General features: G+C 51.4%; 1 protein-coding gene and 1 long non-coding RNA gene across 10 annotated transcripts in view; one reads left to right on the forward strand and one right to left on the reverse strand.

Annotated features, from left to right (window-relative positions):
* The window catches only part of LOC134560632 (gamma-aminobutyric acid receptor subunit alpha-3-like), a 77355-nt gene extending 54476 nt beyond the window's left edge, over positions 1–22879 (reverse strand). For 7 of the 9 annotated variants that reach the window (XM_063416832.1, XM_063416833.1, XM_063416834.1 and 4 more), the window contains exons 1-3: positions 22457–22879; positions 13271–13390; positions 8686–8807 (exon numbers count right to left, since the gene is read on the reverse strand). In XM_063416832.1, coding sequence (XP_063272902.1) covers positions 8686–8807; positions 13271–13359 — 211 coding nt within the window. In that variant the 5' untranslated portion in view covers positions 13360–13390; positions 22457–22879. The other 2 variants (XM_063416835.1, XM_063416836.1) reach the window with 2 other exon arrangements.
* LOC134560634 (uncharacterized) lies at positions 9539–17642 on the forward strand. The gene is made up of 3 exons (XR_010082766.1): positions 9539–11435; positions 12597–12740; positions 14041–17642. It is a non-coding gene; the product is annotated as an uncharacterized LOC134560634 (long non-coding RNA).
* Positions 22880–25966: the final 3087 nt, after the last annotated feature.

Consider the following 25966-nt stretch of genomic DNA (forward strand, 5'->3'; position numbering starts at 1 on the left):
CCTGATCTGGCCTGTGTGGACACAAAACTTCCTCAGCAAGAGCTCTGAGGATGCAGCAAGCCCTGTGCAGAGCCTCTGGCACTGTCCACAGCCAATGGCTGTGCTTTGGAGGGTTTGTTATGGTCCTCAGACCCTTTCGTCAGCAAAGTTTCTGGTATCAGAACTGATCCTCCCAAACCAGAGCTGTCTGAAATGGCTTTTGAGATGTCGAAACAGCATCTTGGCTTTTCAGACACAATTTGTTTCTCTCCAGTCATGAGTCGTTCCATCCACTGACTCAGCCTGAACTTTGTCATCAATAGGATTTTCCAGGAGGTTGGAAGAGGGGGGGAAAAAAAATCATATGCTTCTTTCATGCCTGTTGTTCTCAACACTTTGGTTCAAATTATATCCTTCCAGAAGGTAAAGAGAACGGCGTGTCCTTTCCTCACAATGCAAATTGCAGATTAAAATCCCTCTCTAGGCTATACTCTGTGCCTATAATTGTCAGTACTCCACCAGCACTCCTTTTTTTTTTTAATAAACATTAGCTGTACATCCTTCAGAGGCACATTTTTGAAGTTAAGTTACAAGTTAGTGGATAAAGAAATATTACAGGAAATTCCTGCCCCACCAGGTGAGAGTTTTGACACTTACTGAATCAGGGTATTTCCCTCTGACTTTTAATAGTCTTTGCTTAAGGGACCCTGCACAGTTTAGCCTCACACTCCCAGTGACAGTTTAGCACTCCCCAAAGCCCCATGCATCTTCCACCTCACAAACACTCTGTTATTTTTATTTAATCAAACAACAACCTTTAAATGAATGGAAGCGCATTAAGAAGCTAACAGGTCTGAATCAGCAGCATTAATCCCCCTCCACAGGGGGCTCAGATAAATGTGATTTGATTGCTTCTTCCAGATGGGTCAGGGCTGAAATTCACCACCAGCACGATCAATGACTTTGCCTCATCAGACATAAACAATACCTCTATATTACTGCATGAACTGCTGCAAACATTTTATCCTCTAGCTGAAAAAATAAAATAGCTGCTGTTTCCTCAGTATTTGACTAGTTGTTTCACCACCAGCATCCCAGAACAAACCAATTAAAGTTGTTTTTAAACTCTTTTACATCCAATAAAAAAATCTTATTTCTCAATCCATATCAAAGCCACATTATAAATCCTTTACATGGGACTGAACGAATGGAAATTCTAATAAAGGAGAAGCTGCCATAGTCCAACAGATCAATAAAGACATCCTCACAAGCAGTTTATAGCCATCTATAACATCATCTACTAATGTTCTTAAACCCATCTAACACATGTTCAACACGCTGAAACATCAGCCATCGCCTTCCAGAGTCATCACAAACAAACACCATCATCCCTCCTCTGACACATGCACAGCTCCCCTCGGGCAGGGATCAGCTGCCCAGCCTTCACACTGCCTCACTGCAGGTGTCTGAGCCAGCCCTGCAGCTCCGAGATGTTACTCCAGCACATATTACTGGGGCAAAAAAATCCCCTCCAGATGGCTTTCCTTTCCTAGAAAAAATTCTTGCCCCCTAGGGAAAATCTTCCTGCCTACACACGTGGGTGCATGGCAGGGTCAGCAGCTCCTCGCTGGAAACGCACAGCCAGGAAAGGCAGCAGCTCAAAAAATGCACCTGCAGGAGCAGGAGAAACACCTTCCCCTTCTCACAAACCACAACCCCACAGCCTGGGGGCTTGGCTGGGCTGCTCTGGAGAGCCCAGAGGCAAGGACAGCAAGGACAGCTGGTGCTGGGCTTTGGCCATGACTGCCCTTTCAGAGGGTGGCTGGGCACAGACCCGGCGTTGTTAGCATAGGAAAACATAGAACCACACGAAGGTGATCATATGCGGTTCTTTATTCAAGCGCGCGGGACACAGGGGCATACAGTGCCCAAATCTTGTGCCCAAAAATACAGAGTCGATTTTTGATTTTTATAGTTTAAATTATACACATGTTAACTAACCTCCACCCCTAGATACTGATTATCCTATTCCTTAGTTACTATCTTAAATCATACCTACGCTTCTACCCTGATCCACACTTGATTTGGTTAAAACAATGCTTCTCAATTATCCCCTGAGTTGCAGTCACCCTTGATTCGGTCATTACAATGGCATGGGGCTGGTTGCAGAAGCTGACCCTTGTTCCAAAACCGAGCTGCGTCAAGTTCTAGATGTACGTTCTCTACCTTCCTCCCCCCATATATACCTCAACTTAACCCCGTGGTTAACTTATACAGAAATTATGTTTTTTAACCCTCCACCATCAGCGTGGTGACCCACTCACAGCTCTGCAGTGGCTCTGCCAGCTGTCCCCAGAGCACCGGTGCTGACCCAAAGCCAGGGGTTTCACACCAAAAGCCATCAGTCTCCTTTCACAGTGGGTTCCCGACCCCTCCCGAGTGCTTGTGACATCCCTGGAGCTTTGATACGGGCTTGTTGCCCTCAGCACATTCATGACTTATTTAAGAGAAGACTTCCACCCTTAGGCACAGCTGTCAGGGCCGTGTTCCTCGCCTGCCTTCTGATGTGTGCAAGGCTTTTCACACAGAGCTGTGCACCAGGGGTTTAAACAGCAACACCACCGGGAATTGTGCAACAGAGAGGAGTCTGCAAATCCACAGCAAAGCTGCCTTTGGAGAGCTGCCCCCGACGGGAAGACAACCTGTCTTTAATTTGTTCACAGATCTTGACTTCAGAAGTTTGATGAGACAGAGCAGGGTCCCCGTTGCCCAGAAAGGTAAACAGAAGGAAATGCTTTTCAGGCAATGCCTCAGCTTCAGATTAAAACTCATCAAGGAAGCTCAGACAAACACAAAAATCTGAGATAAGACATGGATTTTGTCTTTTTTTTTTTCCTAAGAAAGGATCAAATTCCTCCCTGGTGTAATCAATACAGAGCATGAAGTCAGATCAGAGAGAAGAGATGAGAAGTTGGGAGAAATGGAACATTAAGACAGAAAAACAGATTAAACACAGACCTGAAACCCTAAAAATTGTAATAAATCACAGAGGACAACTCTGTTTGTCATCTCATATTTCTGTCACACAAGCAGTAGGTCTAGATAATGTTTAGGAGGCAGCTTCATCCCACACAGGTGCAAAACCTATCTACAAGTGAAAAGTACAATTTCAACATTTCATCCAGATCTTAGGAAATAAAAGTTCCTTAAACTTCAGTCTGGAGAATTGAACAGTTTTTATCACTGTTATAGGTTATTTTCACTGCAAACAGATTTCTTCTTGGATCCTGCCAGGCAGATAAGGTCTTGCTGTTTCATTTTGGAGAGCATTGTACTTTCAAGAGAAGGCAGTTCTGTAATTTAATTATTCTGGCTATTTCTCTGCCTTAATGCTCCCACAGTAACACACAAGCCCTTACCTGCAGGAGGCCAAAATCACAGATGCACTGAGGTGTTGCACACCAAGCATCTCCTGGGAATGTCTCAACCTAAAGAGAGCCACTCTGAACCCAAATCCAAAACCTCTTGGCCATCAGCACTTGAATTAGTGAAATACAGGTGGCCAGGCAGGGATACAGATGTTCCTCAGGAGCCATCCTGCCAAACTACACCATCGTTAAAAGAGCAGGAGGAAACATTGCACCGCAGAAAGAGGGAACAAGAGAAACTCCAACCGAGGCGCGCATTGCTGACAAAATAATCATGGAAATACAACAGCGGGATAAATATTAACAGGTGGCTACAGATCAAAACCACTGGCAAGGCAGAGCTGACACAGCAGGGAGAGATAAAAGGCACCGCAGGCCCAGGTGGGCACCCCTGACTGTGCCAAGTCCTGCTCGAGCCCAGCTCGGGCTGGGAGGTGCTGACACCAAAGAACAAAACAGTGGAGAGGAGGAAGAGGAGCCTGGGTTGCTTTCACCCTCTGGATATACCCAGCTGGGAGGGTAAAAACTGGGCCCCACCCTGCCTGGATGGGACCACCCCAGGGACAAGGAGTGGGTGCCATGCCCTGTCCCCAAGGAAGGGAACCCAAGGGGTGAAGGGCCCTGCTCTGCCTGGGGATTGCGTTGCTTTAATCCAGATTCCTGTGTTTGTTTGCTGGTCCTGCTACACCCCATGGACACTTGAGGAGGCTCCCAAACCTGCGCTGTCCAGAAGCCCCTGCTGGAGGATGCTCAGCAGCCACCACCCCTCAGCAGGGCTGAGCTGTTCAGGGGCTCAGGAGAAGCTGCAGAAGCCTCAAGGAAATACCACGAGTTACCTCAGCAGCCATGCTGCATCCAGGAGGGATAACACTGATCGATCTGGATGCTTAACATGGTACAAATTGCTTTTTAATTGCAGTTGGAGAAACTGGCTTATCTGGGATGTTTACAACTCATCTTTTAGAAAGCTGAGCAGCCTACTCTCTTCTCCTCTTCCTCGGGGCAAAATCTTCCCCTCTTGGCATGCCCTGGAAAAGCTCAGCAGTTTTCTGGAATTCTTCCCAACCACTCAATGCAGAGACTTTGTCCAGCACTGCTCCAGGCGCCCTCTGGGTTGCTCACCCTTACCCCAAATGTACCCCGGGCACACCCCTGGCCCTGTGGAACAGACAGTCCCTGGCTGAGCTGGAAGAAACCCCTGCCTTGCTTTGCAAACAGCTGTGGAAAGGTCCATGGGCCTCCTCCTCGAGCAGTAAGCTGCTCCCCAATAGCTCTGCATTGCCAAAGCATATGGAAAGCATTCTCTAGGCTGTAAGGAAGGAAAAGTCTTGGATTGTCCCCTCCTGCCCCTTCCCAGGCACTCCCAGGATGGCTCTGCTTCATTTTAGCCCAACGAGCCCAAATTAGTCACCAATTAGGAAATAAGGCAGAGGAGGTACAGCTGGCCAGGGAGCACCACTGACCCTCACACCCCCAACCACTGCATTCTCTCTCATGGTCACTGTGCTGGGCATCACTGGAAGGACTGCAAGGACACACAGGGTGGTTTTGTACATCTGTCATTCACCAAGAATCACTCGTGGTCCCTTCATCTGCATCCCACTCCTTGAGCATCTCTTCTTTTCGGGCACAGGGCATCTCAACCCTTGGTCAGCCAGTTCCACCTCCTTCTCCTGGCCACATCTCCTCTGTCCTGCTCTTGTGAGCTCCAGGTAAGCTCCAGGTGCACAAATGAGGCTCTGCAGGGAGCACAGAGAAGCTTAGAGCACAGGCAGACACTTCCCAGCGCAGCCCCTCCAGGCTGGGCAGAGGATCTGGGTGACTTCACAGCTCCAGAGCAGGAGCAGAGGCCCGTGCTGTCCACAGGAGCTCTCTGGGGACATTTTCTGATCCTACAAGGTTGGCCATGACAACAGATGTCTCCATTCCCTCGGGGTCCATCGCTGTTCCTCTTCTGACTTAATAACCAATCTGCCCCTGCTCTCCCAGGGGAAACACAGGTTTTCTGCTGACAGCTCCTTCCTCTCCTCCCCCACTCTGAGTCCTAGAAGATGTTCTGTTTATGGAGCTACCCCTTCCCCGAGCCCAGAGTGTCTTTCAGTGGCCATGAGGTCAAAGAAAAGACTCAGTTCTGTTCCTAAAAGGAATCCAGCCCTGGCTCAGCTGCAGAGACAGGGAGAAGCCTCCTGCCAGGCACTGTGACACAAATGGTCGTGTCCCCGGTGCCACAGGGTGCTCCTGCAGAAGAAGGGGTCTGACAGCCACCTTCCCCTGCCTTCCTTCTTCTAAGTCAGCCTGGACTGAGCTCACAAATCTCCTCTTGCCTCAGGACTGCTGGCTGGGCTGGATGTGTCCTGTCTGGGGCTCTGCAGCAGCCGGGCCCCTCACCTGGAGCTGTGCAGCACCAGGGACTCCTGAGCAGCCTGAGCACAGGCTTGCCTCAGCTCGTGTCTGCAGCATCCTGGTAGGAAGAGGAGCTCTGGCATGGCAGCTATTAGAGTGGGTGGCAGCAGATGGTGAAGGCAGAGGGGATAAGAAAATAAATACAAAGAGGCTATCTTGAGGGGAGAAGTCACCACATTAACACTCTGTTGCTTACACAGTGTCTTCTCCCAAAGTCTAAACAAACACTGCTCGGTTCCTGGCACACAGGCAGCTGAAGGAGGGGACAGGGCTGAGCACACACAGCACTGCAGAGCCCTGAGAGGTGCTGCAGCCCCAAACCCTGCTCAGCCCTCCGTGTCCCAAATGTCTGCAGGGGCATCTCACCCAGAATAGGGAAACCAGCCAGGCAAAGAGCCTGCATGTGCTGCTTCACACGGCTGGCACACGGTTCAGGGAACTCCATCCTTCCACCAGCCTGGGTGTGCCACAGGATCACCACATCTGGAGCTGCAGGGTGTGGGTGCTCTGGCCTGACACCTCCAGAAGAGCAATGGAAGACATTCCCAAGGGAAATGGGAGACTACAGGAACTGCCCAGAGCTGTCTTGCAGGAAAACCAATGTTCCTTGTCCACTGCCCAGTCCCACTGCAGCACAGCTGCTCATCTGGAGCAAGGCAGTCGCTGTCCCAGCCCTCACCCAGCCTGGGACAGCAGGAGCCCATCTCTTGCTGACTGCTACCCCAGGCTCTCCCATTAACCCCAAGCTCTGGAGCCTGCAGCAGCACCATTTCTGCTTCTCTGGCCACCAGCAGCAGTGGGAGAGGTCTTTCTCTCTAATTCTCCTCCTGAGAGACCTCCAAGGCTTTGTCCTTGGGAAAAACAACTAAAAGTCGGCAGAGCCTGGCTCGCCAGGCTGCCCCATACACAGAGGACAACTCACTGCCAGTCAAGAGTCCCCCAAAACCTGCAGCCCTCATCAACACCTCCCATCTGGGTCTGCCAGAGTGCCTCAGCACAGAACACAGAGGTGAAAACAGTCTTTAAACACGCAAGGGCTGGCTCGGGAAAAGGCAATTTATTATGTTAAACATGTTATTAAAGGATCTAAAGCGACAGAGCAAAGATGTTCCAAGAAAGGTTTGAACTTCCCCAGCAAGGGGCTCCTGGGACTCCTCTTGTTAATCCTCAGCATGGGCTTGTCTGCAGCTGAGCCTGCAGTGAGCAGAAATGCCCCCTCAGCCCCCGTGCAGAACTCGCTTCAGTTAAATCAATACAGCCATCGGGGAGACTTGAGGAAGCAAAGCTATTAGTGGGACCACAGTTAATTCTGGGGGAAAGAAACAAGCAACAAAAGCAATAAAACTGACTGATTGCTTATGCAGACACTGTAACCCTTTCCTGCCTGGGTCCTGCAGCGCGGCAGAGGTGAGGATGCTCACTGGAAAGGCCCTTCCTCCCCAGGTTTGGCGTGGTCTCAAAGGGCAGCTGCAGGGCAGAGGGCAGTGCCACGGGGCTGGGAGGAGGCAAGGCTGCTGTGGGGAAGGAAAGGGCCATTCCAGGAGATCCCATCAGCATTCAAGAGCTCAGGAAAGCAGCTCTTGGCAGCAGGACCGTCAGAAAATGAGGCAGCACGTGGTGACTCCAGCTCTGGGTGGAAGCCATGGTCCAGCAGCACAGCTTTGCTGAGCAGGAGGGCTCAGAGCAGGGCAGGGACAGCCCCAGGGACACACAGCCCTCAGCACCCGACAGGGGCCACCTCTGCCACAGCAACAACGTGCCAGAAACACCCTCAGACCCACATCTCCCTAACCTCACATCTGTCTGTCTTCCATACACACCTCCCCGTTTCTTCTGCCCCCTTAGATGATGCTGACTGGATCTGTAGGCATTAGGTGGGAAGGTGCTGCCACGGTTTTTCTTTCTGCAGCACCTCAGGCAAGTGCAGGAGCTTGCAGAGGAGCCCTGCAGCAGCAGCAGTGGTGGCAGCAGGGTGGAATGCAGCTCAGGAGGCAGCAGGGCCTGGGTGAGTGCCCGGTGCCCAGAGCAGCACGGGGGGAGAGCTTGCCAGGTGACAGCTGCATAGGAAATAACTGAGAAGATGTGGAGATAGAGGCTCTGTGGCAGAGCAGACTGGCTAAAAAGCAACACCAACGTGAGCTGAAGGTTCTGTAAGCTGGTGGTATGGAGGCACAGAATTGTTCAGGTTGGAAAAGGCATCACATCCAGCTGTGCACCCAGCACCACCACCACGTCCAGCACTAATCCATGTCCTCAGGTGCCACACCAACACCTTCAGGGATGGTGGCTCTACCATTTCCCAGAGAGCCTTTTCCAGTGCTTTACAGACCTTCCTGTGAAAAGTTCTTCCTTACATCTAATCTAAACCTCCCCTGGTGCAATTTGAGGCCATTTCCTCTTGTCCTGTCATTGGTTACCTTGGAGAACAGACTGACCCACACCTGAACCTTTTTTCAGGGAGCTGCAGAAAGTGAGAATGTCCCCCTTTTCTCCAGGCTGAGCTCCCCCAGCTTGCTCCTCATCACATTTGTGCCCCAGACCTTTTCTCTGGAAAAGAGAAGGTGGGCTCCAGCCCCTCAATGTCTTCCTTTCTGAACGTATCAGCATTTCTGAAAGGGTGATGCCTCTAAAATAGCAGGAATGGGTTCATCCACAGCTGCTCTATCTCCAGACCTTGCACTGCCACAGCCACCACAGCACCCCTCAGGACTGGCACTTCTCAGACACCCAAACAGACTCAGAACGGGGAAACAGCCACACACTGAGCCTGGCACTGAGCAGCCTCCCCTCCTGACAGCACAAGAGTTGTTAAAAAGTCACCAGTGCTGCCTTGTCCCTGCTGGAACCACCCAGCTGTGGGCAGCACCCGACTGACCTCCGAGCCCGGGCCTCAGGCGGTTGTCGTATCCGTCCAGGAGCCGGTCCAGGATGCGTGTGAAAATGGTGATGTTGTCCTTGCTGTCATCCACCACGTCTGAGACGTGCTTCTGAGACAGCCTGGCACGTGGAGCAGGGGGAAAAAACAGGGGGAAAAGTTTAGAATGGAAACCTGCACCGTGCATGCTCCGAGCAGGGAAGGGAGGCTGGCACCCGCTCGGGCATCAAGTGCAGGGTGGCACTCAGATTTTGATAAAACCATGTGCAGGCAGGAGTCAGCACAGGGCATTTCTGACCAGCTCCCCTCTGTCCCACAGACCTCCCCACTGTCCCCTCCCCACTGTCCCCTCCTCACTGTCCCCTCCTCAGTGTCCCCTCCTCACTGTCCCCTCCCCACCTTTCCCTGCTCAGAGCCAGCAGCACCAAGGGGGGCCCTATTTTAACAGGGAGCTGCCCCAACATCCCCTGCCTGCCCCTAAAAATGGGCATTTTCTGAGCAGAGGCTGTGGGAAACTCAGTAATTCAAGTGCCACTACTGTGTTATGTGTTTGCAGGACATCATATCAAAGTCATGTGCTGGCAGGACATTTCTGACCAGCTCCCCTCTGTCCTCACTGACCTCCCCAGTATCCCCTCCCCAGTGTCCCCTCCCCTCCTTTCCCTGCTCAGAGCCAGCAGCACCACAAGGAGAGGTTTAGGAGCTCTATTTTTACAGGGAGTTGCCCCAGCATAGTTTGCCTGCATTTCTGACCAGCTCCCCTCTGCACCCACAGACCTCCCCAGTGTCCCCTCCCCAGTCCCCTCCCCACCTTTCCCTGCTCAGAGCCAGCAGCACCAAGGGGGGCCCCTATTTTAACAGGGAGCCTGCCCAGCATCCCCTGCCTGCCCCTAAAAATGGGCATTTTCTGAGCAAAGGCTGTGGGAAGCTCAGTAATTCAAGTGCCACTATCTCCTTACAGACAGCATGGAAGAAGTGACACCAGTTATTTGCCAGATTGAGCCATTTCAAAGATCTCTGCCCCAGGCAAGAGGGGAGACACAAAAGTAGAATTCAGTAAACAGGCTTAAAGCCTCATCATTAAAACACTTAGTGAACCATCTCTGCAGTTTGCTGAACTTTTCCCTGTTTATAAAAACAAATGAGTTTCCACATTCCCATCTCTGCTCAACACAAGAAGCCTGGAAGCCCCCAAACAAGATGATTTTCTCAGAACACATTCTGCCCCAGGTGGAATAAAACAAGGAGTAAATTCCTCTACAAAAGCACATCTCACTGAACAAAATCTTCAATGCAGTTTTGCAAACACAAGGGGCTCAAGTAATACATTTGCATTTTGTGTCTCCCTTTCAATCAACAGAAAAGGAGATTGTGAGTCCTTCTGGAACCACCTGCCTCTAAAAGAGATTTCAGATGACACAGAGCAGCAGTGCTGTGGCTTCAAGCGCAGCTTTCCCCAGCAGAAATAGCTGCTAGGACCAAAACAAATGGAAAGGCAGAAGATTAAGTAACAGAAAACAAAAAGAAAAATCTATAGAGATGACGAGTTTTCAAGGAAGACAGAAAAGGAAATAAGAGAGAGACAAATCAAGAAAAAAAAAAAAAAGATTAAGAGGTACAAGCAGGCAGTGAGAGGACTGAGGAAGCCCAGCCAGGCAGGGGACAAAAGGCTGCTGGAGCAGAGGGATGCTCAGCAGCAGCTACAGGAGCCCCTCGGGAGCAGGGAAGCCCTGACTGCCAAATTGGCACTAAATGGAGAGGTGAAGAACTGGGGAGCACTGGCCAGAGGAAAACCACGAATGCCACAAAGCAGAGGTGGTGGACATGCAGTTCATGGTTACAGTCACCAAGGACAGCACCCATGACCATCAGAAGTGTCATCCTGGGGGAAGAAAAGCCCTTAAATTGTCACTTTTTAACACTTCTGCCTGTTTCCTTGCCAGCCCAGCCTAATGTCCTTTGATGTGTGGCAGCCACTGGTTTCAGCATGCATTGTAAAGTAAGTGGAGGGGAAAAAACAACAAAAAACTACAGAAAAAGGAATACTATTTAAGGAGTTCAAAGGTTAATCCTGCTGCATCCCATCTGGTCAGACTGGTTACCCCTGACACTGCCAGTGCACCTGTAAATACACGGTGAAGGGACAGTAAGGTGACAAGTACCAGGGCTGGCTTGGAGTTCTCTATGAAAGTGTTTACCCAACAGAAAACCCAGATTGTGTAAGATAAAAGAGGAGCAAGGAGTATTTCCTAGCAAAAGAGGAAAAATTGAGAGCAGGGTATGGGTACTTTTAGAGTCAGGCTGAATCAATACAATTTAGAATGCTGCAGTTAATTGAAATATTCCATTTGGGGCATTTCTGACATTAATTTTCATTGGTTTCATTGACCAAACACTCTGGGAAATTGCATTTCAAGTGCCTGAGGTCCACTTCTCCAGGGGCACATCCCACCTCTCACAGGATCACTTGGCCTCTGTTTTTTAGCAAAGCAAAACCTGGAGGAGTGGTCAAGCTAAGAATTTGAGCCTCCAGGAGCACAAGGAGGGGAACACAGTGCTGAAATTCCAGTTTCCATAGGTGAGGCATGGCTGGGGTAACACCTGACCCAGTCCTAATGCAAGATCCAAACCTGCCAGATCCAAACACCAAAACACCCCTGACATTAAAAACTGCATTACAGCCTCCCAAGATTTCCAGCTGAATCCAAATGCTGGTTTTGGCTTTTCCTCTGGACTTGAACTCCCTGCAGGTAAGAAGAGTTTTGAGAAATTTAACAAATGCCTGCAGTAATTAGTGGGGTTTCAATTGTACCAGCTTTCAATAGATGTCATGGTTAAAAGCAATCTGTCCCAGTGTCTGCTGATGAGTATATAACCATCTATAACTTATGAATAGCTAGCATGCTCATGAAAAGCTCATTCATTAATGTTTTATAAGCTATCTTTAAAAATTACCCATAATATAAAGAGCGAGAGGATGGATTTTTGTCAAGGAACTCCTGGCGGAGGCTCAGCGGTGATGGGAAAAATGAGTTTACAAATTTCAAAGCTGTTTTACTTAGCCTGACATTTGAGGGCTTGACTTCAATGTGAGCAGTGTGGGATTCACTGGGGAGGTGCTGGGGGAAGAGCAGCGTGGGCAGGACAAGGGAAGGTGCAGGCAGGGGACAGCCAGCAGCACCTCAGCCTGGCACCTGATTTGGGCTAATAATTCCTTTCCCAGGAAAGCTCTGGGCTGCCTCACCTCACCATAACACAAAGCTAAAGCTGCCCTTTAGCAGGGCATAAAGGGACTGCAAAGAGACGTGCGGGATCAAGGTTTTAAAATAATTAAAATCCTTTAGGCAGGAAGGACGGAGGTTTGCAGCAAATTTAATTAGGATAGGCTTGAGGAAAAGTCATTACCTTGCCACCTGAGCACAGGCTCTCTGGGGAGCTGTGCCACAGCAGCACAGGGGTCCCCTCACACACAGTTTAGGAAGCAAATCCTCCTGGGGACCAATATCCTGAGCAATCCCTGCATGGCAGAAGCGAGGGAGCAGCGGCTCCGGTGAATACACGATGGGGAGGAGAAGGCAGCAGTGAGGAAGGCAGAGCTGCAGGCACAGGGCAGGGGAAGCCACTGTGGGGAGGGGGCGAGAGGCAGTGCCCAGGGCTGGGGGTGCCTGTGCAGGAGGGCAGGGTCAGCACTCACAGGGCAAGGCAAGCTGCAAAGTCAAATCCAGGCAGACAGAGCAGAACGGGCAGGACAGGGGCAGCAGCGACATCTTCTCATGCATGAAGATCCTTGATCCCTTCTGGACTTCTAACTCAGCAGACAGCATTTCAGTGGCCATACCTGGCACTCTAAAGGCTTTTCTAAATGTTTTATAGAAGTCATGTATTATTTGCATTTCTCTCCCTCTGTGCAGAGCTCCTCCCTCCCCACAGCTGGCGGCATCTCCATCTTCCTTCCTTGAAGGGCTCCCTCACCTCACCCAGCAGAGGCTCTGGTGGGATGCAGTCATGGACTAAGAGGTTTCATCTCCTCTAGACAGCTTCCAGAGGCTGGGAAGGTGAGGCTGGCAGCAGCACTCTCCTTGCCAGGACAGCCAGAGCCTGCACACCCAGGCACAGGGGAGCAGCAAGCCCAGCCCCGGCGCTGCAGCAGGTCAGGTGTGCTGCCCGTGGGTCATTACACCATTAACAGCCAAACAGATGAAGCAGATTGATTTTCTGCTCTTTTAAATAGTATTAAAATATCAAATGGGGTCGGGGGATTCTCTCTTCCAGGTTAAATCCCAGGCAAAGCAGAGTCCTTGCCCAGAATGAATTGTGCAGAGGCCAAATCTGAAAATAGGTTTTGTTGCAAAAAAATGCTGACAGCTGATCTCAGTGAGAGCACCTCAAATAATGCCAGTGTCAGCCACGTTAGGGACTGAAGAGTCCCTGGGTGAAAGGCATGGGGACAAGGGGAAGGACAAACACAGCAGAGACACTTCAGTGCTTTGCCCTGGACTGCCTCATACACACACTGAGCCCGGGATATTTGAGTTCAGTGAGAGGACTGCAGCCTTGGCCAACAGCTCAGCACCCACCACCTTACCCAGCATCAGCAGGGAGAGCCAGAACCAGGAGCAGGAATCCAAGGCTGAGGAGGGAGAAGGGCCCCATTCCCGGGAGCCTCGGTGCCATGGTGTCAGTGTGCAAAACAAGCCTCCAAAACCTGCCAGGGAGGGGCAGAGGGGAAAGAGAGGAGAGAGAAAAGAGATTCTCATTACTGGGGAAAAGCAAACTGTTCCATTTTTCATCTTGGGCAACAGTCAGTATTTCTGGGGTCCTGTATTTGAAGTCTCGGGAAACCCTCAGGAACCATCAAGCCCTGCTGGCCCCGGGGAAGCTGCAGCACGGGTCACAGCCAAGCAGGTACACACATTAAAACCCTCATCCCACCCTCACAGCAGCTCCTGCAGCTCCCCAGGTGCTGCAGCAGCAAATGCAAAGCTCACTTTCCAAAGTAACAACACTGACTCTCCTTCCACCCATCCCTTCCTCACCCTGCGGTCTCAGTCACAGCCTGCCCCCAGCTCACCTGGTACCTCGGTGACATCCACACAGCAGAACCACTCAGGAAGTCTCAAGACCCATTTTTTTCCCCCAACATCTTTTTCTAGACAGTTAAACCCTCATTTAATTCTGGTAATTACACAGGCAGAAATTATTATTAAGTTTGACCACCGAGGCCTGAGGTGGTGGCAACGCTCAAAGACACTACACTTAGTGTGCTCAGAGTTTTCATTAATGCTCAGTTTTACTTTTATTGTGATGTTATTGCACATTTAACTACCTTCTCCTTTTATGGATCTCATTATGTAGATGCACCTTGGAGCAGCACTGCCAAGCAACAGCCTGGATAAATCCAGCTTGTCGTGACATCTCCCCCTCACAACGCTCCCTGTCCCCACACAGGGGACTCAGCATGGTGGCAGCACAGCCAGCCCCACTCTGAGCCTCCAGAGCCAGCAGTGAAGGCTCCAGTCAATCCCAGCAGGCAGAAACCAGGGCAAGATGCTGGTGCCAGCCAAATGTGACCCCTGGATTTCTCCACTCAGCGCTGCAGAGCCTCAGGCAGCTCCCTCCAGCACTGAAGGAGGCTGCAAAGCCAAGCCCCAGCACCTGGATGGCAACTCCCAGCCAGCTGAGGCTGCCCCAGGATGCAGGGGAACTGTCTGAGTGCTGCCAAGGAGCAGGGCTTTCTGCACAGGGACTGCGAGAGGAGAACTCCCAGCAGAAATCCCGTGCAAGCAGGATGGAGACACCTGGAGATCACACATGTCCTCAGTGTGTACCTGGCTACCCCTGCAAGAGAAGAGGCACAAGGCCAGGCTGTGTGTTTTATCACGTTTCTGCATTTAGCTGCTCTCCCCACAGTGTCTCTGGAGGCTGATCCTTGTTTTTTAGCTCTAGGAGCACACGAGGTGCCAGGCAGGCAGAAGGTAAGAGCCAGACACCACCAGTCCTTACCTCCCACCTCAGCTTTTGTTCTGGCAGGATACTCACAAACAGCAGGCACAGGGAGGAAGAAAAAAATACAAAAACCAACCCAGCCTTTGGCTCAGTTACCTTTACCTTCCTCCCCATCAGTCACTTCAAATCCTCGCAGAAATTAATGCACGGATTAATTTAGGCACAGTGTGCTCAGGCTTTAATAATCAGGATTCTACCTGAATGCCCCTTAGGGAAGCTCATCCTCACACCAAGGGAGGTGCAGGAGCCTCTGGCACGGGCACACCCACGGCTCTGGTGAGAAAAGCTCAGATTTGGGATGGCTCTTGCCACCTTCCAGCTGAGAAGGGACACACAGTCTTGGAAATCCAAGTGTTTGCTGATAAAGCACAAATCAACTGGCTGAACATCTGTTCTGTGGGAAATTCCAACATTTCGGGGGGACTCGTTCCAAATCACAACAAGGACAGATAAAATGTTGATTTTTCTTGCAAGGCAAATTCAGAACTTCTTCAATAAGCAGCTTCTCAACAGATTTCCTTTCAACTTTTCCCTTTCATTTCAACTTGCATATTATACAATAGTATTTAATTGATTTTTTTTTCCCTAAGGCGATTTCAAATACTAGCCAAAAGAAAAAAAAATTTAAAAAAAAAAATTTAAAAAACCATTGCTGTCTGTCTTCTCCCCTCCCCAAAACACCACTGAAAATTTTCACTGAAATCAACAATTTCCCATTCAACTGCTGATTTCAAAAAATGCTTTGTTTGGGCAGAATTTGCACAGCCAGCAGACTTTGACCAGGGATCCCCACACAAATGAGGACACTTTGGATTTGCAGCAGGTGCCTCCTGGCTCTGCAGGAACTCTTGTGGCTGCTGTAGAACATTTGGGACCATCTTTAGCAAATTTGGTGAAACCATGGGTGGGGCAGATTAGGCACCAACACTGGAAAAGTGGAGCTAAAAAAAAAAGTACCAGAAAATGGAGGAACAAGGTAATTTAGAGGGTCAGGAACAGTGACAAAATCCAGAACACCTTCCCTGTGGGTGTGTCCTGTCTGTGCCAAGAAGCTCTTAACTGCATTTTCACCAAACCTTGTTCATTGAGATTTCCCTCAATATTATACAGAGATGAAGGTTAATTTTCTGCTTTGGATAGTTCTGATGAGGGAGATGCTAGCCAAGGACAACAGGGGTGCTTGAATTAAGTCAGATTTGTGTTTAAGTCTCATTTTAAGCATCAGAACCAGCTCTAGATACCTGCACTGGGAGCAAAATCTGTTTTCAGTAGTTGCAGAAGTAGACATTTTGCCTGTCATGTCTCAGTTTGAGGATGTCCCCAAAATGGGGGTTTGCTGTGGCTGCATTACGGACTCGGGAAACACCACTCAGCATGGAAAACATCTTGGCACTGTTTCCTGCCACTTTCCCTTGGTTCCTGCATTGTATTTTCCTTGGGAAGCTGCAGAGAAGAGGCTGCAGGGCGTTTTCCTCATTCTTTGGCTCTCTCACACTTGGAGATGGATTGGGAAGCAGAGCCAGTCCTGCCCATCACCCTGCTGCCAAGCAGGAATCGTGTTGGAAAATACAACGAGGCTTTTGCAGAGGAGATTTTACCATTCAGACAGTTTAGGGGATGACCCAAAGCTCCCCACAGCCAGGTCCTGGTGTGGTTCCAGTGGCACAGCAGCTCTCAGCACTTCTTTCCTTTCCTGGGGCTCTGGCAAGCCCAGCCACAGGCGAACCCAAGTGGTGCAAGTGCTTTAGAAGCCCAACAGCTCCCGGCCACACAGGCTCTCTGATAAAATCAGATTGTAAAATAACTCTCGAGGTTTCAACAGGAGGTAGCTGAGCTCCTCAGAGTTTAGCACACGGGAGTAGCTCTTGGAGAGGATGCTGATGGCAGAGCAGGAGAGGGGGCCCTCGGTGCACAGGGAAGGGATGGGAACACCCACGAGAGAGCTTCAGGAAAAGCAGCACTGGAGCTCCTCCAGCCCGTGCTGGGGCTGTCCCCGTGCGAGGCTATTCAGCTGTCACTTCCCACTCAGGAAAGCTCTGAATCAGCCAACGCCTTGATCTGAATACCTGCAGGGATCCCCGATCCTCCGAAACGGGAGGGAGGATGCTGGCAACGTGCAGTTCACTGCATGTAACCAAGCGAGGGTTTAGGAATGTTAATTGGCTGTTAACAGCCTCAAAAAAGAAAAAAAAAAAAAAAAAAAAAACACACCAAATCTCTTACTAGGACTTGCTGAAGGGAAAACTGCACAGTGTCCATGAAGAAAAAAGTGCAGAATGCCAAAATTTCCAAGCTCAGAAAAGAGTGGTACAACTCTTCAGACTGACCCCCCCTTCCATATAAGTTAAAAAACATCTCCCCAGAGCTTCTGGTTCTCCTCTGTGTCTGCAAGATGGAGTCTGGAGGGATGGTGTGTGTTCAGAGCAGCCCTGCACTTCTTCCTTCCTCCATCTGTCCATTGCTCACTCCTTAATGGCACAGTTAGCAAATGCACTCAGCACTAATTGTGCAGTTGCTGGTAACCTCCACAGCTGAATCCGATGCAGATTTTCTAAGGAGCCCTGCTGACACTCTGCAGCTGGAATCCGGCGATACTTGAAGTTCACAACACATGGAATTTGGCAGGTGTTTATAACCACATACCTAAGGGTTTCACAAACATTCCCACTCCTCTCCAAGACAATCTGTCCAATCTCCAGAGCATCACAGCACAACGACACTCCAGGGAAATACAGCATTCCTGTTGGATGTGCTGTGAACAAGGAATTGGAAAAGCTTCTTTCCTTCCTTCCCCTCGTGACAGCGACATGCTCCAGCCCTTGCTCCCACTGAAGTGGGTTTGGGAACCAAAAAAATTGCTGGAAACTTCCAAATCAGCAAGGTACCCTAGTAACTATGCCAACATCGGGTAGCTCCTGACTTGGCACACCGAGCCTGATCTTCCCAGAAATCCTTCTTCTAGAAACCATTAAATATTCTGAAGTGCCTTCCTAGGAAAGAGTGATTACAGGCTTACTGCTGGCAAGGGAGAGACACAGAACTCTGGAGGTGGAGGCTGAAAGGTAAAGCTTGCAAAGTAACCTGAGAGAATGGCCAGAGAGGGGGATACTGCAAGCACCCGAAAAGAAATGAAGGCAGAAGAGGCCCATGAAGACACCTGGGCACATTTGTGAGAGTCACATCAGTATCCCACCTGAATTACTGCCTCCTGGGAATATGCACAGCCAGGGGAGCCATCTGATTCACTCAGCAATAGTCTCACCGTGCAGACAGCATTCAGAAACCAGCCCAGAGACTAATTTGCCCCAGCACTGCACCCAGAGATGCTGCCCACGTGTGGTGTCACTGGGTCAGCATCCCCACGAGCCGTGCATGGACACCAGTGGCATCAGCTGGAGGGGCACAGAGCACTGAGAGCTCCCACTCAGCCCCAGGGCCTGCAGCAGCTGCAGCTCCTTTGTCCAGTCAGGTACCCCTGGGAGGGCTGTGCAGTCAGGAGCTGATGCTGGGAGCCAGCTGGAAATCAGACTGGGAAGAAGCCTCAGCCCAAAAGCCCAGATCAAAGCAGTTCCCTGCAGGAAGAGCAGGGTGATGCAGACCCTGGTGGTGTCGAGCACCATCTGCCCACCTGCACAGCCAAGCACAGCGCTATAGGTGACCTCACAACACCTGCCTATTTACCCCCAAATCCAGGAGCACTTGCACAGCACAAGGAGCTCATTAAAGCCCTTCCTCATTGCACTGGAGCCTCTCCAAAGCAGGTCCCAGGCAGCAGGAGAGCTCCTTCAACACCCCTCAAGGACTGCAGAATCATCCAGCCTGCACGGGCTGGGCTCTGTCCAGCTGTCCCTGACCCTCTGTGAGCACACCACGCTTCTGGTGACCACTGCTGTGCCTCTTTAATGCCTCTTTGAGCAAAGCTCGAGGCTCTCTCCGCAGAGACAGCAGCCGGCAAGTGCTCAGCGCAGCAGCAATAAACACAGGCGAGGCACACGCTGCCCCCTGTCCCCGCTGGGGAGGGCTTCCTTCAGTTCTCAATCACTCCAGCGAAAAACGAGGGTCCCTCGGAACAAAAACATCTTTTCATTTGAGGGCAGGGGCAGCAATGAGCAGCCACAGTTCACCTGGAAGCCCGGAGAGGGCTGAGCACGGCGCTGTGGTGTTTCACAAGACCCCTGTCTCGCATCCCTGCGCTTCCCAGGTTGTTTGCATCCCTTTGTTCTGAAATGAGCTCGCTGGGACGCCCGTGTGCGCGGCACAGGCACAGACACCCAGCTCAGAGCCCAGCCCTGCCAGCACAGGGCCGGGCTGGCCTGGGGAGCCTGGGGCCAGCCCAGTGCCCTGCTTCCATCACCTGAGGCCGCCCGGATTTCTCCAGCTCTAGTTCAGCGCTGTCTGTGCTGTGCAGATGCTGCTGAAGGCCAGAAGCTGCTACAGCGTTTTAGAGAAATCAGAGGCCAAGCCACAGGCAGCAGCACCTCCATCCAGCTGAATCCAACTTGCTGTTCACCACCTACCTAGAGAAACAGCAGCAAGGGGTGCAACAGAGGAACCTCACATTCCTCGACTCCTGAGCATGGAAGTGTTTGTGCTCACCTACCCGAGAGGCACACACTGCCTCATCCCTGCAAACACTCTGTACAAGCCATAAACAACCTTCCCGTGAATCTGCCACACACAGAAGGTACGAGGAACATGTGATGGTTATCAAATGTGTTGTCTGCAGCTCTGCAAGGGAGCCAGCAGAAGAAGACTCTCGGAAGCAGAGGCACCAGGCAAAGAAATTAAAGGTTTAGATCAACATGTAAATCTTGGGAGAAAGCCTTAAAGTGGATTTCTTCTGTAAGTTGTTCTGCTGGTAACAAAGAAATAAGGTCTGTGTCCAACTCCCAACCCAGCTTTAATTTTCCAAAATGAGAAGCCGCTTGACAGTTTTTCCTCATCAAAACAAAATTAATCCAAGTATTGCATCTCTCCACTCAAAAACACATCCAGAGGGACTGTAGAGTGATTCACACCCACAACTGCTATGGGAAACCGTTTGCACTCATAGTGTAACAAGCCAACACTGATTCACCCACATAATTACAGGCAGACACTGATTCACAGCTACTGCAACTGCAGACAGACTGACTCACAATCAAAGCAACTGCAGACAGACTCAGGCTCACAATCACAACTGGAAATACAACCGTGCTGACAATTCCACAGTTCTGTGTGTCTGCAGTTCCACGTACACACCAAGCTCTGGAACAGCGGCCAGCAGAGCAAACGCTGCGCGCAAGCCCCGCGGTTTTCTGCTGGTGCCTCTGACCTTCACCCCAGAGCCATCTTTTCCTGGCTGATGGAACAATCCCCACACCTCAGCAGCCCCAGCACGGCTGTCAGAGCCTGGCTCCAGGGGCAGACTGAGCCACACGGGGAGTGGGGATGGTGCAAGGCATCCCTTACATCCACTCTGATGCCACACATGGCTGCGCTGACTCCGTGCTTCCAGAATATGAGTAAATGCAAGCCAAGTATAATACATTTAGCCCATGGGCAGAGGAGATGGCAAAAGACTCACCACTGGGCAAAAGCCTGAAAAGCTGGATTATTTACTACACTCTCTGGCTGGGTATGTAATTATGTCAGTGTTCAGCCTGGGTATTGTGCTACTTTTTGTAAACAGTTGGCAGGAATACTCTGACTGAGATGAGGGGCTGGGCTCTGTCTCCAGTGTTGAGAGAAGCAGGCTGAAGAGGACATGGTCTACTTAGACAAAAAGAAATGGAGGTGAAAGGACACATTAAGCAGGAAAAGGCGAAGGAGAAGGTGAGAGTGAAGTGGGACAGGTGGCAGCCTACAGACAAAGGGAGAGGAAAGGAGAAAGAACAGAAGGAGAAAAGCTCCATGATGCAGACTTGTGATAAGAAGCTCCAAAGCGAGGAAAAGCAGCAGTCCCCCAGTGCCGAGGGTGTCTGGCAGCAGTGCAGACAATGCATCTGTGCCTCCCCACGCGCCGGGCTGGGCTGCACGCTGAGAACCAGGAGGAGATTCCAGGGGAAAGGACTCAGCAGCCTCCAGGCCAGCGTGTGCTGAGGGCCCAGGTGCAGCCGCAGTCCCTCCAGCTGCTCGGAGCTCTCAGAAAGGAGCAGCAGGGTCAGCTCCAGCATTTCTGCCTCCTGCACTGCAGGGCACCTGGGCACCACGGGCACAGGCTGAAGGGCAGGCTGGGCAAACTCCACTGAAACAGCATCGCCTCGAAACCCCTCCAAATCCCGCATCCTCCAGGACAAGGAAAAAGTTAAGAGACAGGCTACAGAAAGGAGAAGGCTTGCCTGAACCACAAGTAGCATCTCCTAGTTGTGGGCTGGTCCTGCCTCAGCACCTGCTGTTTTTCTTTGCGCTCCCCAGAAGGGCACTAGGGGGATGCAGCGGTGAGGGAGCAAACCTGCTCTGCTGTTGCCATCAGAACAAGTCGGGTGAGCAGCCACTGGGAGCTGCTCTTGCCAGCCCACGGCAGCGGGAATCTCACCAGAGGGTCCTGGTTCTCTGTTTCTGTCTGGGGACGCTGCTGCATTTGCAGCCAGTCAGCAGCAGATTCGAGGGAGACACTACAGCTGCAATTGGCCAGGGAAATGAACTATTTGTTCAATTGTACTTCTCTTGTCCAGGCAAGAATTCTGCCATTCTGGCAGAAGGCAGAGCGAGGAACAATGGATAAGTGTTGCAGTGGGGACTGTCTGCCACTTAATTGCATTAGGCTATTCCTTTTTAATGATCCATATCTCAGTCCTAGTAACTCTGGGAGAAGGAGAAAAGCCCTAGAACTCTTTTCCCCTCTCCCTTCATACCAGCCTCAGAAACTGCAGCCCCCAAAACTCCTTTCCCTCCCCATCCCAACACACCATCTGTGCCCATTAGGCCCGGCTGCAGGATTCAGGGGGAAATTTGACTTTGCTTTACTACACCCTTCTCCCCGCTCAGCCCTTCCCCTGCGTTCCCCGTCCAGCTCCAGCCAGGGGGGCTCAGGATCGTGCTCCTCCAGTCATTTCTGCCCGCAGCCGTTCTCCAGGCGGCGGTGCCGGGCGGGGAGCCCCGGGCACGGCTCCGCTCCGGACCGACACGCGCGGGAGTTGCCGCGGGAGCGGGGATGCTCCGAGCCCGCGGCCGCCCGGCCGAGCCCCCCCTTCCCTCCTCGCTCCGCCTATCATCCGCCGACCCCCAGACAATACCCGTGGGCCGGCGCAGCCCCCGGCATCCCCATCCCATCGCCGGCCCGGCTCCGCGCCGCTCCCCGCGCCCGCCGCCCGCCGCGGGAGCCCCGGGGGAGCGGGGACCCGCCCGCCCGCACTCACCGGAGCGCCGGCTGCCCCGGCGGGGGGCTCGGGGGGCGGCCGGAGCCCGCTGGGCTCCGCAGCGCTGCGCTGGGCTCCGCGCCCCAGCCCGCCGTGCCGCCCGGCCGGGGCTGCCAGTGCCGCCTGCGCGCTGCTCCGGCCGCGGCGAGCGAGGCAGACGGCGAGGGAGGGAGGGGAGCAGCATCCCCCCGCCTTCCTCCTCCTCCTTCTCCCCGCGCCCCGGAGGAGGGTTTACCCACCCGCTTTGTGCCGAGCCGCCCGCCCCGCAGCGTAGGCGGCGGGGATGGGTCGCTGTCGCTGCCCCGGTTTGGGGCCACCTCCCCGAGCGATGGATGCTCCGGGGTCCTCCGCCCAGCCCCGGCCTCAGAGCACCGCCATCCTTTCGGCGCAGCAGCATGAGCAGAGCAGGGCTGGCTGCTCCCTACCTGTTGAAGGGGGGAGCTCCTGGAGGCGCTGATGCTCCTGCGGGAGGTGGGCAGCACCCCGAGCTGCCCCCGCGCTGCCAGGCCTGGCCGGATCCCGGGTCTCCTTCCCGGGGCAGGGAAGTTTGGCCCGCAACTTGGGATTGCCGAGGTTTATATGGCGATAAAACGATAGGCAGAGGGGAGCAAACGCGGGGAAGAGGAGAGGAGGAAGAGAGGTTAAAATGCAGCGAGGAGTGGGCAGCGAAGGCAAGGGCAGAAGCGGTGTGGAAATGCAGGGATCCCAGAGGAAGGGCTGGCCAGAGCAGGCTGGGCTCGGGGCGGCTGTGCAGAGCCACACGGCAGCGAAGCTGGGAAGGCGAGAGCTGACAGTAAGGCACACTCAAAATATATTGTCCCTGCAGAGCTCTCCGTGTTGAACACGCAGCGCAGGGCTCAGCCGCAGTTGACTCCGAGGTGCAGAAGCAGCCCTCCATCACCGAGGGTGCGGGGTGAGCCGAGAGAGCACCACTGCAGGCTCTGCTCACCACCCCAGAGCCCCTCCGGGAAATACTCCTGGTTCTGAATACTTAAAATAACACGGAAACATACTTCAGGACAAGGGCCCTCAAGGCATGGGTGATTAAGTCCAATTTAACTGTCAGTTCTCTGCATTGAGGTGTTAGAAAATGACCCAGTTCTTGCTTCCAGGAGAAAGGGGCAATCACGGTTCTACCTCATCCCTGCAGACCACAGCCTTCCTGACTTTGGTGAGATGAGAGTATTTATCATGACATTCCGGGACAGTAGGAACAGAACCTCATTTCTCTTTCAAAGCCAAATTTCATCTCCTGGTGATGCGAGAATGGTCTTTCCTAATCCATATATCCAGATTCATCTGTAAGCAGCAGGTTCAGTGCCAGTAGAGTTCTGCTTTCCTGTGCTGGGCAGGGTCCACAGGCAAGTCCTGAGGAGCTCACAAGATCTGAAGACCAACATTTCGAGCAAAAACTGCTCACTGCCCCCACAATCAAATGTGCCATGTTTTAGACCAGAGCTGGAAGCATCTTTAGTGTTACTGCAACACTTGGCTCACTTACAGGAACTCTGAACCACCACAAACCCTAATCAAGATAAGTTTCTCCAGCCCTCAACATCACATCCAACCCCAGACAATGGAGATTAAATACTCACAGGACAATTCTGCAGTAGCAGCAAGACCTTCAAGCTGTTATTTTCTGTCCTCTGAAAATTATTTAGCCTGAACAGCAGAGACCTAACTTTAGAGAGTTCATGTGGACAGCCAACATTTTAATTGTCCTTAGACTGTTCACACATGAATGACAGCAGCCAGTACATGGTGTAGGGATGTTGCCATTTAAAAAAAGTCTGTTTCTGCATTGAATTCCTCCTGACATGATATAAAGCATCACTCAAGAAGACAGCTGTGTGTGCATGCCAGCAGAGAAGCTTTTTGCTGGTCTCCAAAACTAGGACAAATCATAGGATCATAGGAAAACTCATATTGGAAGAGATTTCAGGACATCAGCAGCTAATCCAGTGTCCCACTCAGGGCATGGTCAGCTGTCTTCTTTTGGAAAGACAGATATCTGTCAGGGAAAACTACATAACCCAAGACATCAGCTAAGGAAGAGCCCTGAGAGTAACTCAGTTTGGCCATAGTTCTTAACACAGAATTCCTGCTAACATCCACGTCTCCTATTCCTCATTTATATGCTTGTGAACAAAAGAGTGTTGGCAAGGGAGCAGGGAAGAGCCCAGAGGGAGTCCCAAGGCACAGCCATTCCCTCAGCTAAAGCCCCAAGGATCTGGCCCATCTTCCCACTGGGAGTGGTGCTCCACTGGAGAATATTCCAGGATGACCATGCCCAGACAGGGGACCTGGCCTACTCAAGGACACTGATGGCCTTGAGGCTGAGAGCAGAAATTGTTCCTAAACTTGTTCTTCCTCTTCTCCAAACTGATTCAGCTGCTGGCAGGAGCTGCCTTGGATGTGAGAAGAGGCATGAAGCAGAATCAGCGAGACAGGCATATCCGGGGACAGAAGTGACTCAGGATTTTAAATGGCTCGTATTGAAGAACGTTCCAAGATTTACACATTTGAGCACTGCTAACAACAGGCAGAGGCAGTGAAAACCATGCTCCTCTTGAGACCTGCTCTTCCACGAGCAGCAGCCATACAAAATTCCCGAGGAGCCACATCTCTCACTCTGCCCTCAGATGCTTTCACCAAACGCTGCCTCCCCTGCTCAGAGGTCTCTGACACTGCCAGCAGCCTGAAGGAGTCTTGGGGGTAAGCCCTTTATTGGAAGAACAGTTCCAAGAATCTAAAAATCAAGTTGAATCACTCCCCTTGTAGCCACAGCACACGCCAGGTTCTTACAAAGGTGGGGAAGAGACTAATTGGAGTTGGACAGAAAAGAAAACACCACATGAACAGTGAGCTGCTAAGAGCAGAGCAAGAGGTGCAGCCCCTAAAACGTTACACCTCCCAAACTAGGAAGTCTGTGAATATGCACTCTGTAACCCTTTCTGCCCCTCCAGATGTGCTGATCATGCCATAACCAGCTCATGCAAATCCTTGGCAGAGCAGGCACCTGTGCACCACAGCAAGGTCTGCTTCCAGCTGCCAAACCATGAATCAAAATATCCACCAGTCAAAGCCCTCCTGGAGTAGAGAGACTGTGCCAGAGATCCCCAAATCTTCATGATTTGCTCACCTCTCCTGTTAGCCCTGCAGAGACATCAGTGGAGGCTGTGGGAATCTTCCTTTATCCCAGCCAGTGCTGAAAACCAACTGACCCATGAGGGGGGTGAGTGCTCCCACCACCTGCACCGTGCACGATGATGGAGTTAAAGACGTAAGGGATATCCAGCAGTAGCACAGGAGGGGTTTGGACAACAGGGGATGCTGTCAGGATGGAAGGAAGAGGCTTTGCCCAGGGAAGTAGGCATTAGGCAGCTTAAGAAGTCCAATTTTAGACAACCTTTTCTCTGGGGGGTATGGGTAGTGTTATCAATATCTGGTTGTAATTGCCTTGATCTCTGCTCTGTTCAGAAGTAAAGGTAACCCTCTATTAAGAGTATCAGTCTCTGTGGATACATTCATCAATTTAAGAGACATAAAAACATCTTGTGAAACCCGTAAGCAATTATCTTTTAATGCATCTCTCCATCATGAGGCTTTTAATTTCTTTTTTAAACTATCTAACCTCTCCATCTCTGCCTTTACCTGCTGGAACACCTCCCTGAACTCTGGCATAGTCCAGGAGCTCATGGCTTTGAGGCAAAACCTTTCTTTATGGTGATCAAGGTTAAAATGTGGTTGTCACCATATTATTGAAGAGTAATATCTCAAAATGGAAGTACAACAGCCTGGGAACACCTAGCTAAGAATTAGCAAAGCTTTTGCCTCCCATCAACCTGCTCAACAAACCAGAATAAAAGTTTGCTTGCTTTTAGGTCCATGCTGTAATGCCCTTGAACAGAGTGGAATTGCAGATTTGAGCCCTT

This window comes from Prinia subflava, chromosome 20 (genome assembly GCF_021018805.1).
Source record: "Prinia subflava isolate CZ2003 ecotype Zambia chromosome 20, Cam_Psub_1.2, whole genome shotgun sequence".
In the NCBI taxonomy this organism is placed as follows: domain Eukaryota; kingdom Metazoa; phylum Chordata; class Aves; order Passeriformes; family Cisticolidae; genus Prinia; species Prinia subflava.